We start from the raw sequence: 16,252 nt of genomic DNA, 5'->3' as shown, positions 1-16,252 counted from the left end.
CTTTAAATTGACTCAGCTTGGAAATTTTCTTAAAACCAGCATTAGACCGGGTAAGAAGACAGGCATGATGCTGTGCTGGAGGTCTTCCTCCTCACGCTTTGGATTTCCCCTCTTTTCTTTCTTCTTTTTAAAGATGTATTTATTAATGTATGGGTGACCGGTCGGCACATACACCAGCTCACCAGAAGAGGGCATCAGATCCCACTATGGATGGTTGTGAGACACCATGTAGGTGGCCTTAGGAACACTGCCTGCTTCACCGCAGTTCACAGCCACAGGCACCAGAGTTGCCAGATCAATACCACTCACTAGCCTAGTCTGGCTGTGGTCTTTCTCATGCTTGGATTACAGTCATTTCTCCTTTTCTAGGCCTCTGTCTGTCTGTCTGTCTGTCTGTCTGTCTGTCTTTCCTTTCTTTCTTATCACCCACATGAGGTACACATTTTGTTCACGTCACCCCATCTTAAGAATGGGCTTTTAGGGGCTGGAGAGATGGCTTAGCCGTTAAAGGCTAGGCTCACAACCAAAAATATAAGAATGGACTTTTAGGACACGGGCAGGATCTAAGGAGCACCACTACAGAGGAGCACATGACATGGCTTGGAGAACACGTCCTTGGCTCCCTTTGCTACCCAGACATGAAGACGCCTGATTATAGCTCACAGCCAGGACCTGGACATATGGTAACCTCCCCCATCTCCACTTCAATACCTGTGCGTAGGAGTGTAAGGCACTTTTCTTCCCTTAGGATTCAGACCTGAGCTTCCTGATACACACACACTTGTATTTGAGGCCATAAGACTGCTCAGTGGGTAAGGCACTTGCTGCCAAGCCTGACAACCTGGATTTGATCCCTGGGACCCACATGGTGGGGAGAGAAATGATTCCTGAAAGTTACCCTCTGACCACCACACATGCTCTATGGCTCGTGTCTACCCTCCCAGCTCAGTGTCCTCTGGGATTCAGGTTCGACAAGCCCTTACTTACGCTTTCCACTTCCTTTAACACTTTGTGCTTAACAGCGAGGTCCTCGAAGACAGCCTCAATCACCATGTCAGCCTTCTCGAAGCCCTTGTAGTCGAGCTGCCCGATCAGGTTGCTGAAGATGGAGTCCCTTTCGAAGGATGTGAGTGCCTTCTTCTTTACCTTGTCATTCAGTCTAGAGAGAACACACTCTTAGAGCAGGAGGCAGAGGCTGGCGGCCACACAGCTGCTGCATGGCCTCGGCCACCTTGTGAGGGTGTGTCGTCACGGCCATTTTGAAGAGGTTGAGTTCAGAGGGACTTGGGGTTAAGTGGCTAGTGAGGGAGGTGATTAGTCAAGTTGGACTCCAGGCATACAGGCTCTCATCCACCAAAGGCCTCTCTCCACAGCTTTAATCCTCACAAAACAGGGGGTTGCCGTCAAGAGGACAGTGAATATATGAGTCTAGGGTGAGACTGGCGAAAGGTGGCTCCTGCCACCATGTCCCAAACCAGCAGGGGTTAATAACTCTGTACCCTTTATACTGTTCTCTAATACAATCGAGAGGACAGAGGCTGAGCACTGTCCCCTCTCCCACTGCCCCACAACCCCAGCGCAGGGGACTGAACCCGGGGCCTTCGCATGCATTCTCACACTGAGCTACATCTCCAGACCAGGGAGGTTTTTCAGTTGCCAATCCACTTCCTCTCAGTACACAAGTCACACACTGAGTGAACTTGTCTTTTCCCGGGGAGAACCACTAAGGATTGTTTTACTCAGTTACTGAATCTTTTTTATTGCCAAGGAATAAGAGACTTGTTTTAGGTTCATCTTAACCATACTTTTCAGAATAAATAAGAGAATGTTCTTCTGAATGAATTGAAAACCCATTCACTAACTCGCTTAAGTAAAAGAAAAACTAAAGTCACAGCTAAGTTCACAGAAGTGTCCAGTAAGGGGCTGGGGAGAAGATGGCTGAGCAATGAAGAGCACTGGCTGCTCTCCCAAAGGACCTGGGTTCAATTCCCAGCACCCACATGGCAGCTCACAACTGTCTGTAACTCCAGTTGCAGAGGATCTAACACTCCCACACAGACAGACATACATATAGGCAAAATACCAATGCATACAAAAACATTTTTTTGTCCAATAAAGGCCTTAAAAGCATAGGCGGCCTTCTTATAGCTAGCCATAGCAGGTTAAGTGCCAACAGCAGTGACTGACTCGATGCCGAGTTAGACTGTTTCCAGGAAGGGAAAGAAAACAGGTCCCAGGCCAGCAGTGCCGTGAGTGGTACTCACCAGGCCTAAGACGAAAATGGAAGGATCACCACAAGTCAGGGATGAGGCTACCCTACGGTGACAGCTCTTCATTCTAGTGACTGCAGGACATGCTGAAGTGGGAGGACTGGGTGTTGGTGCACACACCTGCTGCACCTCCTTTTTATTTTACACTGTAATCTGGCAACACCACCAACCTGCCAGGCCCTGGCCAGCACTGGTAGCAGTGCACATGCAGAAGAAGGAGGACAATGAGCTCCAGGTACACAATCCACTTGGGAAACTCATGCCCTCCCTCACTCAGCAAAAAGTCCCAGGCAGGATGGTCTAATGTAGCCAGCTAACCCACCATGTCTGTGCAGAACACTGGACTGAAAACAGCCTCAGTGTGGCTGAGCTGACGCCATTTCTTCTCAACAAACTGGCACATCCATGTGAGAAGGGACTGGGTGGGTGGAAAACAGTCATCCTGTTTTATTTAAAATATTTGTTTCCCCTTTATTTATACTTCTTCTGTATGGGTGTTTTGCTGCAGATATGGGGATGGTCTGTAGGCCTCAGGCATCTGGCTCACTGGTAAGGGCCCTGCTGTGTCACTCTGGTCAGGAAAGCGGGCTGGAGAGCCCTCTGCCAGCCCTGCCTTTACCTCCTGTGCCCAGCGCATGCTCTCCCTGAGCCCTGCCTGAAGAGCTGTGCAGGTTTCATGATCCATTCCACCAGGGCGACTACATGCAAACCTTAGCTAAACACACCCGGGAATTACTAGTTTCATACCAAAGGATAAAATAAAATGGCATTTAAAATATCTACTAATAAGGAAACACTCAAAGGCCCATGACCTATGATATTTATTAACGAGAAAAAGAGTTGAAAGAATAATTAGTATTTCTGAAAAAAATCAAAGGAAACTTTGGTAAAACTATAGAGTATGAGGCCCATTATGTTCAGGCAAAGGACCCTGTGATGAAAACAAGACAAACCAAAGCCGTCATCCCTGCCCCAGAAACAGCCCACCTCCTGGCACAAACAGGCCACTTACCCTTTGAACACTTGTTGCTGTCCCCGGCCCAGCCCTGTCACTGTAGTGTCTTTAAGAAGAGTTTTCAGTCCCTTGTCCACAGAGACCTGGGCAATGCCAGCCCCCATCAGCCCTGCGCCAAGGATGGCTAGCTGCCTGGAGGGACAGGATCAAAGGGTTCTGGTGAACATCTCAGGCACATTTGCTGGGAAATACTACCCAAGCTGTGAGTCAATGAACCAACCACCACAGCCACAGTACAAGAGCTTGTGATGATTTCTATCTACAATAAACTTTTTTTTTTCCCCCTTCGGAGCTGGGGGGAACCCAGGGCCTTGCGCTTGCTAGGCAAGCACTCTACCGCTGAGCTAAATCCCCAACCCTACAATAAACTTTTGATCTTTAAAGACTAATGTAAAATTCACTGGGTTCAAAAACTTAGTCTTTCCATGAAGGCAGAACTAAACCAGCTCTCAGCTGCTCCAAGCACGGGAAACCAAGTATAATCTGAACCAAGGCAAGTCTGAAGACTAATCTGTTTGATAACTTCAAAGTGACTTTAGCATTTTCCTGTCATTCTCCTTTCTCCCAAGATTTACTGCCCTAGCCAGGGTACTTCAGTCTCCTTACTAGTAGCTTCTGTGTTTTCTTTTTCTTTTGAGACAAGTCTTGTGTAGCTGAGGTTGGCCTTGAACTCACCATGAAAAGGATGACTTTGAACTTCTCACCCTCATGAGTGCAGGGCTAAGAGTCTTGCATCATCCTATCTGGTTTGTGTGGTGCTGGCAATTGAACTTGGAGCTCCTGCATGCCAGGCGGAGTGTGCCTTTGCTCTGAGATGTGAGAACTAAACCAGACTGCCAGGGGATCATCCCGAGATGAGAAAGCTCTAGAAAGCTGCTAGAAGGCCCTAGAGAAAACTAGGCTCTGAAAACAAGAATGTACTTGGAATAAAGGCCCAGCTGCCCAGGGCAGAAGAGGCTGAGGGTTAATCTAGTTCTGTGGACGCCTACACACTTGCTGCAGAGCAAATTCTCAGGCCTCCTAGGCAGGGCGGCTTACTGAACAGTCTTCTGTGGCGCTCCAAATTTATTTTTCTTGCACAGGACCTGGCCATTATAAAGCCCCATCAGGGCTTTTGATTCTTTGGTCAATGCAAGCTCTCCAAATTTCTGAAAGGCAAAAAGAAAGAAGGAAAGGTGGAACTCTGGGGTCCTGGTGATGGGACTCCTCCGTCACGTCCTCTGCACAGCAGAGGGAGCACCCAGTGCCTTAGTTCCACAGGTGCTGCAGCTTGGGGACCTCTGCTGCTGGTTCCTCTTCACTGTCCTCCTCTGGGGCACGTCCTACCGCTGCTTTGAGGGAGGGTTGGTTTAAATTTGTTTTGTTTAATTTAGTAGTTTAAAAAAACAAAAACAAACAAACAAACAAAACCCCAGGGTTTCTCTGTGTAGCCCTGGCTCTCCTGGAACTCACTCTGTGGAGCAGGCTGGCCTCAAACTCAGAGACCCACCTGCTTCTGCTACTACACCTGGCCTTGAAGGAGGTTTTGATGTGACAGCTCCCAGACTCGTACAGCCGAGAAGTGATAACCTTTGCCAGTGGTTGAGTCTCAGGTCCAGATGGATTCTCACCATTCCTCCACTGACCGGCTGCAGTGGCAGACTGAGAAGGGGTCCAGTGGCTAGGGCCATACAGCCTAAGGCAGACCTTGAGTAGAGTCCGAGTGACTTCAGTTTTCTTTCCACTGCAGCAGGTGGTCCAGCGCCATTACCACTGCTACTTTACAAGTATCTCAGCATTAAGGACGAGTCCCACTTTAGTGGTTCCCAGCACAGTTGGATTTGCACCCTGGTCTTGCCCTACTGTCAAGCTTTCCTCACAATTTAAACAGGAAATGGATGCCTAATTCACAGTGCTGTTATGAGGATTGATACGAGCACTAGTGAAATTGTGGACCAGACTCCATCGCTATACAGCAGTGTTAGCACTAACACTGCTAGCACACACAGGCACAATTGTGGGGTTCAAACAGTGCAAAGAAAGACTCTCTCTGATAACATTGCTTATTAACACACTAACAGCAGGAAATAATGACCTGCACATTCAATGCTACGCTCAATCAGGAAATAGCATGTTCTGTTTGGATAGCCTAAGGATTCAAACTATGGGTAAAGAGCTATCAGGTCATGAATTCAATAGGTTTTGATAAGTGGTTTTATATAAAAAGTATACATATATGCATATATGTAAAAAAGTATATATATGTACACACACACACACACACACACACACACACACACACACACACACACAGAGTCAAGTATGGCCACTCCTTGGAATCCATACAAACACTGGTTTTAGGACCTTAGGAGAGACATAATGCACAAATTCTCAAGTTCTTTACATAAAATAATACAGTATGTGTACATCCTCTATATTTCAGGTTGAGTCTAGATTAACTATAATACCTAATAGAAGGCAAATATTATGTATACTTAGTCACTAACAACAACTATATATTCAGGAGAATGCAATTTTACATTTTGTATGTATATAATGCATCAACCATATGTACCCCACTGCCCTCCCACTCTCTCTTGATCCCTCTTTATCCTAACATCCTCCTTCCTGAATGTGTTTGTTCAGTAGTGCATATAGGACGGTAGCGGAGGGAGGGCCAACTTCATGCAGTGAGGACATTACTGGTTGTGAGCCATGTGCTTCTATGTACATATATCTGTGTATGTATACCTGCTTATGATCTTTGAAGTATGGGGAAAGTATGAGCAATCCATGAGGAACCAGAGTGTTCCCTTAGCTCTTTGGGTTACCTGCTATCCTATTAGCAAAGGGTTCAAGGATTGCATAAAACTTAAATTACCACACCACTCCCTTAAATCTGGCACGCCATTAACGTATGAGAAACGAGAAAGGGTAAGACTAGTCAACACATGCTTCTTTGTCTGTGTGTGATTGCAAGAGTCTTTTCTAATTCAATAAAAATGAAATCTCTAAGCCTTAGTAAACTATACATGTAAATCAGTGTTTGCTTTCCCCGACTTCTCTAGTACTGGGGTTGGACCTAGATCTCGCACATATTATAAGCAGTTGTTCTACACTGACTTATATCCCCAGCTCACTCACATATATACATTTTGTCATAACAAAATCAGCCCTAGTGCAGACTAAAGGCGTTCACATGACTGAGTGAGAAAGAGTGGCTGCTCCCTGCTCTCATTAGACCCACTCTCATCACTGAGCAGTCTTAAGCACTGCAGACACCGTCCCACTCTCATGCCACTTAGTCACAGAGTAATCAGAAGAATGACCACCGTAAATAAAACATGTACTAGGTTTCATATACAGGATGATTTAAAATAGTATAAACATTTCCAGCTTTAAATGGAGCTTTGGGTCTTTAGTGATCTACAATTAAACTGGAGAAAATCATTTTACCTCTGATTCGGCAAGATAGCCAGCATCATTTCCTTGCTCAAGTCCAGTCTTCACAGCCTAAAAACCACAAACGTGCTTGTTTAGTATTGCAACATAATGGTTAGAGGTGAAGTGATGCCAAGTAAAATAACCAGTCTTATTAGGCTGTGTGTCACACCCAGGAGGTCACACACCCTGCTTTGCAAGGGCAGACCCTGAATCAACTGTCCCTCAGCTGCTGTTGATCCCAGCAGGAAAGGGCACCGTAAACTGTTCTCTCAGCGTCTCTCTAAGGCTAGCACTTTCTGCTTGCTTTTCTGTGCTTCTGATGTGTGCATAATCGTGTTAGTCACATTAACCAGGAACTCCATGCCACCCAACTTTACATCTGGAGTAGGCACTATCCCATACATGGTGGTAAGTAGAAAGGACAAAGGAATGACCCCAAGCCCGACCACCATAATTTATAGATATGACAGGAAACAAAACAAATTCCAAATTCTTTAAACAACAGATGATCTACATTTCTCACGCTGACTTCCTGTAATGTCTAAACTCATTATCTCTGCTTGGGAAGCTTCCTTGCAGGACTGTTCCTACTTAAATGTATTTAGTCTATTCAGATTTCAATCCTCCATTATCAAGACAGCTGGCTGATAGTGCTATTTTATCTCTCCGAATCCTTTCTGACCCACTTCCGAGAAATAACTAAAGTAGAGGGCAAAGCAAAACGGGTCGGCTCACTATTGCTCACCTGTTAAAACTAACTTTAGCCTGTCTTGCTGCACACCGATACCTCACTGTTCACCTTCAGAAGTGGGTCTCAGTAAACGCTCCCTGAATAACCTCACACTTGCAGCCTCCATAACTTTGCCCATGCTGCTGGCCTGTGGCTCCCTTCACCTGCCCTGTGCTCCCCTTCAGGTCAGATCCCGTGAGCCTCTACTTCATCTTACTGACTGCCGCCTCTGAGCACTGATAACCCGGTATTAATTTTTTGCTGTTTTATATCTTGTATGACTATCTTTCTTAAATATGGATGCAGATGTATATGACATTTCATATAATTTTGTTACAATGCTGGGGACTGAATCTAGAGGTTTATACAAGCCAGACAAAAGTTCTACCAGAGCTGCATCCCCAGACGGTGTTTTATATTAGTAATCTCATGTCTTCTACTCAAAATATCCTCGATATAATGGGGCCATTCCCCAGCCTTTTGTTGTTTGAGACATAGTCTATGTAGCTCTGGCTGTCCTACAGTTCTCTATGTAGAGCAGGCCTGCTTAGAACTTAGAGATCTAAGCGCAAGGCCCTGGGTTCGGTCCCCAGCTCCAAAAAAAAGAAAAGAAAAAAAAAAAGAACTTAGAGATCTGCCTCCCTCTGCCTCCCAGAATGTGAGGATTACACATACCTGGCTTTCTTTTCTTTTTAAAGACAGGGTCTCTATGAAGCCCTGCCTTCTCCAGTTCTTGAATCTCCTAGTCTGAAAGTTCTAAGTCTTAAAGTATTTTAAATTAAAGTGTTTGGGAATGTCTTTTCAGAAATGTTATTATCAGCTGGGAGTAGTGGCACGGGTCTTTTATCTCAGCACCCAGGATGCAGAGGCAGGCAGAGCCCTGTGAATTCTAGGCATGCCTGGTCTACAGAGTGAGTTGAAGGCCAGAGCTTCCCAGTGAGATTTTCAAAATCCAGGCAGTGAGCAAGCACGCAGCGCTGACACACACACTGCTCGAAATTGCAGTGAAAGCACAGGAGGAGGAGGAGCTCGTGGGGAAAGGTGGGTGCACAAGTGACTCACGTCAATTATCTTCAAAGGTGCAGGGTAAAGGCCTTTGGTCTGCTTCTTCACTTTTTCTTCCACTGTTTTGTAAACCTGTTGTCTGACAAATGGGATAGTCATGGCATACGATGTCAGCTCTGTAAGGTAAAATGCGGTTAACTATTTACTGAGATGACCCAGGGCTGCCTTGTCCTTTTGCTCTGCAGACTCCACAGCACCACACTACTATAATCCCCTCTTGTAATAATGTTTAAAGTTTTCCAAAGTAACAGGCCTTTTTTTTTTAATATTTATTTATTTTATGTATGTGAGTACACTGTCGCTGTCTTCAGACACACCAGAAGAGGGCATCAGATCTTACTACAGATGGTTGTGAACCACCATGTGGTTGCTGGGGATTGAACTCAGGACCTCTGGAAGAGCAGTCAATGCTCTTAACCACTGAGCCATCTCTCCAGTCCCCAGTAACGGGCCTTTTAACAATGGCTGTCAGTATAAGCTGAGGATTTATCCATGAGACAGAGCTGTGCCCTTTAAGGCTTACTCATAAAGCACAAATACGTTTCCCCTCCCTCTCCCTCTCTCCTGGTTGTCCGAGACAGAATTTCTCTGTGTAGCCTTCGCTGTCCTGGACCCTGCTTTGTAGACCAGGCTGGCCTCAAATTTACAGAGATCTGCCTGACTCTGCCTCCCAAGTGCTGGGATTAAAGGCATATGCAAGCACCACCCAGCCTCCTTCTCTTCCTTTCTGAGGCAGGCAGAGCCCTGCTGTGTGCTGCTAACACAGCCACTTACTTTCCATCAGGCCTTTGCTCTGCTTTGCAGAGACCTTCCTGTCAGCCAGGCCTTTGGCAAAATTAACTGCAACTTCTTCTAGGTATTCAATTGTCCTTTCCTCTGGAGATTTTATTCCTGGTCCTGTAAAAACAAAATACAACACCAACAACAAAATGATTGCAAGGACTGGAATGTAAATCAACCAGTCCTAGGCAGACAAAACCTGTGACAGGAAGGCTCCCACACTCCTTCAGTGATGAACAGTGATGTAGAAACATAACCCAGATAAACCCTTTGCTCCCCGAGTTGCTTTGGTCGCAGTGTTTCATCACAGCAATAGCAACTCTGACTAAAACAGCAACCAACTTCCCATTCATGGCTTCTGCCAGCTTGTGAGCCTGTTGGAAGCAGGGATTAGATTATGTGTATAGCTCAGTGGAGTATATGATTAGCATGGTTCTATCCTTAGTACCACCAAACAAACAAACAAAAAATGGTGAGGCTGAGAAATCCAAAGGAGAGAATCTAGGGCAATGAAAACTGACGCAACCAGGCACAGGAGGACAGAAAGCGGTCTACACTCTTGAAGTACTTTGGAAACAAAGTCTCCAGAGGGAGGAGCTTACTGCAAATACATAACTTCAGTAAGTTATCTCTCTTGTTTTGAACCAGAGTGGAGAAGAATAATCAGAACTAAATCCTTAAAATAAAGCTTAGGGGCTGGAGAGATGGCTCAGTGGTTAAGAGCACTGACTGTTCTTCCAGAGGTCCTGAGTTCAATTCCCAGCAACCATGTGGTGGCTCACAACCATGTATAATGGGATCCAATGTCCTCTTCTGGTGTGTCTGAAGACAGTGACAGTGTAGTTACATATGTAAAATAAATAAATCTTAAAAAAAAACTAAAAACAAACATAAGAACAAAGCTCAGAGAGTTCATGGAAGTCAGCCGTCTCCTTGTCCTGCACAGCAGCCAGGGCCATGGGCTTCTGTAAGTGGAAAGCGTCAGAGCATGCGCTCCACAGCAGGTTTACCCAGGAGGGCTGTGGCCGGCCCTGCTCAGCACATTCATGAAAGAGAACTTCCTAGGGCCAGGGAAGACCACTAGGGAAGCAGGAAAAGAACACCAGCAGAGGACTGCTGAGAATGAAGGTCATCCTACTAGGCAAAGAACTGTGACCAACTGAGGTACTAACTCCCTGAGGGCTACGGACACGATGCTGGGAATGCAGCATGGGAAATAAGGTCATCCTTATACCACACTTGGAGTGTGGCCAGTCCTCACTCTATGCCCACAGTCGTCAGGGGAGGCGCAGGCAAGGTCGCAGGTCACAGGTCATAGGCTGGCTATATTCTCACTCATATTTCTATTCTAAGCCCAGACACCTTCCCCCCAGTCTCTTTACCTCAGAGCATCAGCTGACATCTTCTTATTGAAAAAATGAGAATCTTGAAGATACTTTGCCCTGCTGCCAAGCTATCTTTTCTGCCAGGCTCCATAAAGCCCGTTTGTTCAAGGCTCCCTTAGCAGTGAGATGCCTCACAACCCCCTGTAACTCTGGCTTCATGGGAGCCGAAGCCCTCTCTGGCCTCCAAAGGAGTATTCACATACATACGGGCATACTCACACTTAGATACACATATGAACATAAATAAAATTATAAAAAAAAACAAATAAACAAAACTACAAGCCCAAAGTCATCTAAGTCAGAAAGAAAAACATAACAAAACCAAACAAAAGAAAAACGAGAATCCTCCAACCCACGTATGACTTTGTGGTTAATTCTGTTAAGTATTTAATTCTAAAATTTTCCAGAAAACAAGAGAAAGGAAAACTTTACAACTCATTTTATGAGGCCAGCACTGCCTGACACTAACACCATTCAAATACATAATTTTCCACGAGATCATTAATTTTCTTTAACAGGCACAAAGGTTATTTATAAGTGATCAAGCCAGAAATTTATAAAAAGGATACTGTGTAATATCTAAGTGGAGCTTATCTGTGGTGGTTTGACTAAGCCTGGCCCATGGGAAATGGCACTATTAGGCACGTGCAGATTTGTTGAATAGGTGTGGACTTGGAGGAGGATGTCATTGGGTATGCAGACTTTGAGGTCTTATGCTCAAGCTCTACACAGTGCAGAAGAGACCTTCTTCCTAGCTGCTAGAAGAATTAAAGTCTTTTTCTGAAGGATCAAGATATAGAACTCTAGGCTCCTCCAACACCATGTCTGCCTGCATGCTGTCATGCTTCCTGCCATGATGATAATGGACTGAACCTCTGAACCTGTAAGCCAGCCCCAATTAAATGTTGTCCTTATGAGAGTTGCCTTGGTTATGGTGTCTCTTCACAGCAATGAAACCCTCAGTAAGACAATATTCTAATCATAATTCTAGCAAATATTATTATACCTATAATCTTCATAGGCATGATCTTGATTACAGAATCTATATTCAAATGCAAAGCAACTATTATAGAAAAATAATTTTTAATGAATAGATCATAGTTAGAGGAATATAAAATATCTGATAAATCAATAGTCAAGACCACATTATGCTGACTCTACAAAAGGCTAGTTAACTGGAAAGAGAATATATAGTTGACTTTTGACCAAGATGCCACTGTAATTCACTGGAGAAGAAATAATTTCCCTTTTTTTTTTTTAAATTGAGTCAGGGTCTCTCAAAGTAGTTCTGCCTGTCCTGGAACATGCTATGTAGAACAAGGTAGCCTTGAACTCACAGAGATCTACTTGCCTGTGCTCTGATTAACGGTATATACCACTCTGTCCAACTAGAATAATTTTCTTAAAAAAAAAAAAAAATGGTGCACAACCTTGGTATCTGTATGCAAGACAGTAAAGACACTCACGTAAATGTTAACCTCAAATGGGTCACAGACCAGTGTTCAACAGACAAAACAAGAATAGTTCCAGAAGAAAGCATGGGAGAGGGCTGGAGAGATGGCTCAGTGGTTAAGAGCACTGACTGCTCTTGCAGAGGTCCTGAGTTCAAATCCCAGCAACCACATGGTGGCTCAGAACCATCTGTAATGAGACCTAATGCCCTCTTCTGGTGTGTCTGAAGACAGCTACAGTGTACACAGTATATATAAATATAAGAAATAAATCTTAAAAAAAAAAAAGCATGGGAGAAAAATGTTTGTGCTTTTTTTTTTTTTTTTTGGTTCTTTTTTTCAGAGCTGGGGACCGAACCCAGGGCCTTGCGCTTCCTAGGTAAGCGCTCTACCACTGAGCTAAATCCCCAGCCCCATGTTTGTGCTTTTTAAATCAGAAAGGAGTTTTTAGATACCAAGTCAACAGCATGATCTACAAAAATCCCCAATACCAAAATGGAAAACACACACAGACACACAGACACACACACAGACACACAGACACACACACACACACAGACACACACACAGACACACACAGACACACAGACACACACACAGACACACACAGACACACACACAGACACATTCACACACATACACACAGACACACACACACACAGACACACACACACACACAGACACACACACAGACACATAGACACACACAGACACACACAGACACACAGACACACACACACAGACACACAGACACACACACACACAGACACACACACAGACACACACAGACACACAGACACACACACACACATACAGACACACAGACACACACACAGACACATACACACACACAGACACACACAGACACACACAGACACACAGACACACACACACAGACACACACATGCACACACAGACACACACAGACACATACACACACACAGACACACACAGACACACACAGACACACAGACACACACACACAGACACACACACACACAGACACACAGACACACACAGACACACACAGACACACAGACACACACACAGACACACAGACACACACACACAGACACACACACACACAGACACACACAGACACACAGACACACACAGACACACAGACACACACAGACACACAGACACACACAGACACACAGACACACAGACACACACACAGACACACACAGACACACAGACACACACAGACACACACACACACAGACACACAGACACACACACACACAGACACACACACACAGACACACACAGACACACAGACACACACACACACAGACACACACACACAGACACACACAGACACACAGACACACACACACACAGACACACACACAGACACACACACACAGACACACAGACACACACACACACAGACACACACACAGACACACACACACACAGACACACAGACACACACACACAGACACACACACAGACACACACACACACAGACACACACACACAGACACACACACACAGACACACACACAGACACACACACACACACACACAGACACACACACACACACACACACACACACCCCTAGAGGTACAGAAAGAAAGAGATGGTCCAGATGGTATTTTTGTTGTTAGATGTGGAATTATGTTTGTGTGGCTCTCTTCTTTTGGTTTTGTTGAAAGAAGGTTACTTTCTTGCTTCTTCTAGGGTGTAGTTTCCCTCCTTGTGTGGGAGTTTTCCATCTATTATCCTTTGAGGGCTGGATTTGTGGAAAGGTATTGTGTAAATTTGGTCTTGCCATGGAGTATCTCGGTAACTCTGTCTCCAATTCTTGATTTTCACCTCCTAAGCAACCACAGAGTAGCTCACAACCATGCATCCTGGAATTTGTTGCCCTATTTTGGCGTGCAGGTGTCCATACAGACAAAGCACTCACATAAAAAGATAAATAGCTCCTAAGAGAACAAGAAGTCCTATGGCACTATTTAAACCACTGGCAGGTCTGTGGAAGGCCCACAATAGGAAGAAATTGGTACAAAAGATACCCAAGTCTAAGACTAAAACCACACAACATGCTTGGAAACCAGAAGTCCTATGCTGATAGAATAAAAACCAGCAATTACTTTGGAGAACAGGTGGATGGTGTCTTAGGAAATGAACACATACACAGCACAGAGACCATCAATCCACTCTTCAGTGTTACTCAACAGAGAGGAAAACTATGTCCATAGAAAGGCTCTGAATCAATGCTCACAGCAGCTTCATTCAGAACAGCCTCAAACTAGACACACACAAAGTTCATCATTTGGCAAATGAATAAACAGACTATGCCATACATATACATTTATGCTGTGGTGTATGTATATATATATAAACACATATAACGCATGTAATAAGTAAATGTAATAATTTTTAGAAAGGAACTAATTATAGATATATGCAATAACAATAATGTACTCCAAAAGCATGCTAAATGAAAGAACAAAAAGCTACATGTTAGAAATGTTAACTGTTGTAATACTTACATAACTATGTCTATTTGTTAAAAACCAAACTGTTCATTGAAAATTGGAAAATTACATTATCTTTTTAAAAAATTACCTTGAAATTGGATGTACAAACCTTTTTGTCTGCATGTGTGTGCATGCAAGCGTGTATATGTGTGTCACAGTGAGTGTGCAGAGGCCACAGGACAACTAGTAGGAGTCAGTTCTTTTCTTCCACTAAGTGGATCCTGGAGAACAAACTCGGGTCTCTAGGCTTGGTGGCAAGTGCCCTCACCCATTGAGTCATCTAAATAGCTCCTGTTTGTTTTTCTGAGGCAGGGTCTCGTTACGCAGCTCTGGAACTTTCTGTACTATGCAGCTCAAGGTAGCTTACAGTCCATTTGCCTCAGTGTGCTAAGTGCCGGGATTACAGGCATGAGCGACCACACTGAGCCTTCAGTAATTGCTTAATGCGGATATTTAAGACGGACCAGGAGCTGATGTGAACACTTTAGAGGTTCCTACTGCCACCAGAAATTGCATGAAAATCACACATAAGTAGATATCTTTTGTAACATTGTGAGGTTGGCTGTTTCGTGTGTTTATTGTGTTATTAAAACACACAGGGAGGCCCAGCATGCAAGACGACCCTGGCTTAATCCCACATACTCCAAACAAAAATAAAAACAACAAAACAGAGAACACCCCACCAGAGAGGCATGGATAGGAACACAGGTGACTTATGGCAGCACTAATGACTGAACTGTTTCTTCTATTGTTGGTATTTAAATGATTAATAATGTAACTAGAAACCAGCCTGGGGATGAAAATGATTATGAGCGCTCAGAAAACATCACTCCTTGTTGGCTGGTGGTGGTGCACGCCTTTAATCCCAGCACTTGGGAGGCTGAGACAGGTGGATCACTGAGTTCCAAGTTTGAGGCCAACTTGGTTTACAGAGCAAATTCCAGGATGGCTAGGGCTACACAGAGAAACCCTGTCTCACTCTATCCTCTCACCCACAAAAAGGAAAGAGAAAATGTTACTTCTCAAAAATGGTTACTTCTTTCTTAAGAGTTGTGAGTTTCATCCTAACCAATACTCAATTGATCAAATCCTCCAGAAAATAAGCAAGTCTTTCGGACCCAATACTGAATAGTCAGTATTAACACTGAGTAGTAAATGTTAACACTTACCTAGCGGGTCCACCAACTGGTCAACCAGTCCCATTTTCTTTGCTCTGTCTGCACGAATGTTCCTACCAGTCAGCATCATGTCAAAAGCAGCAGGCACACCCACCTGATATGCAAGGAGAGAGAGAGCACAGGGGAATGAGGGTTACAAATCACCAAGTGAGCAGACTCTGGAGTGGGGCTGGCGAGATGCTCAGCGGGTAAAGGTGCTTCGTCAAGCTTGATAGCCCGAGTTTAACAGCTAGGACTCTCACGGCAGAAGGAGACAACGGACTCCTTACAGATGCCCTCTGCCCTCCACATGCATACCCTGGTACTCCTGTGCGTGTGCACCCAATATAATCAAGTAAATTTAATATTTTTTTCTAAAAAACAGAGAAAAGGCAAGTCAGTTTTATGTTCTTTTATTAGTAAATTAGAATTTATAAACTAATCCCCTTAAGTTTTGATATTAGCTGCTCAGCTGAAGAAGAA

General features: G+C 44.5%; 1 protein-coding gene across 1 annotated transcript in view; it reads right to left on the bottom strand.

The window, feature by feature from the left end:
* Hadha (hydroxyacyl-CoA dehydrogenase trifunctional multienzyme complex subunit alpha) overlaps positions 1-16,252 on the bottom strand; it is a 39,634-nt gene that overhangs the window by 6,216 nt on the left and 17,166 nt on the right. Inside the window, exons 7-13 of the mRNA NM_130826.2 lie at positions 15,782-15,884; positions 9,278-9,400; positions 8,501-8,619; positions 6,721-6,777; positions 4,324-4,433; positions 3,283-3,417; positions 988-1,159 (exon numbers count right to left, since the gene is read on the bottom strand). Coding sequence (NP_570839.2) covers positions 988-1,159; positions 3,283-3,417; positions 4,324-4,433; positions 6,721-6,777; positions 8,501-8,619; positions 9,278-9,400; positions 15,782-15,884 — 819 coding nt within the window. The remainder of the gene's footprint in view (positions 1-987; positions 1,160-3,282; positions 3,418-4,323; positions 4,434-6,720; positions 6,778-8,500; positions 8,620-9,277; positions 9,401-15,781; positions 15,885-16,252) is intronic.

This window comes from Rattus norvegicus, chromosome 6 (genome assembly GCF_036323735.1).
Source record: "Rattus norvegicus strain BN/NHsdMcwi chromosome 6, GRCr8, whole genome shotgun sequence".
NCBI classification, from domain to species: domain Eukaryota; kingdom Metazoa; phylum Chordata; class Mammalia; order Rodentia; family Muridae; genus Rattus; species Rattus norvegicus.
The sequence above is the reverse complement of the archived record's forward strand: the minus strand, read 5'-3'. Positions and strand labels throughout refer to the sequence as shown.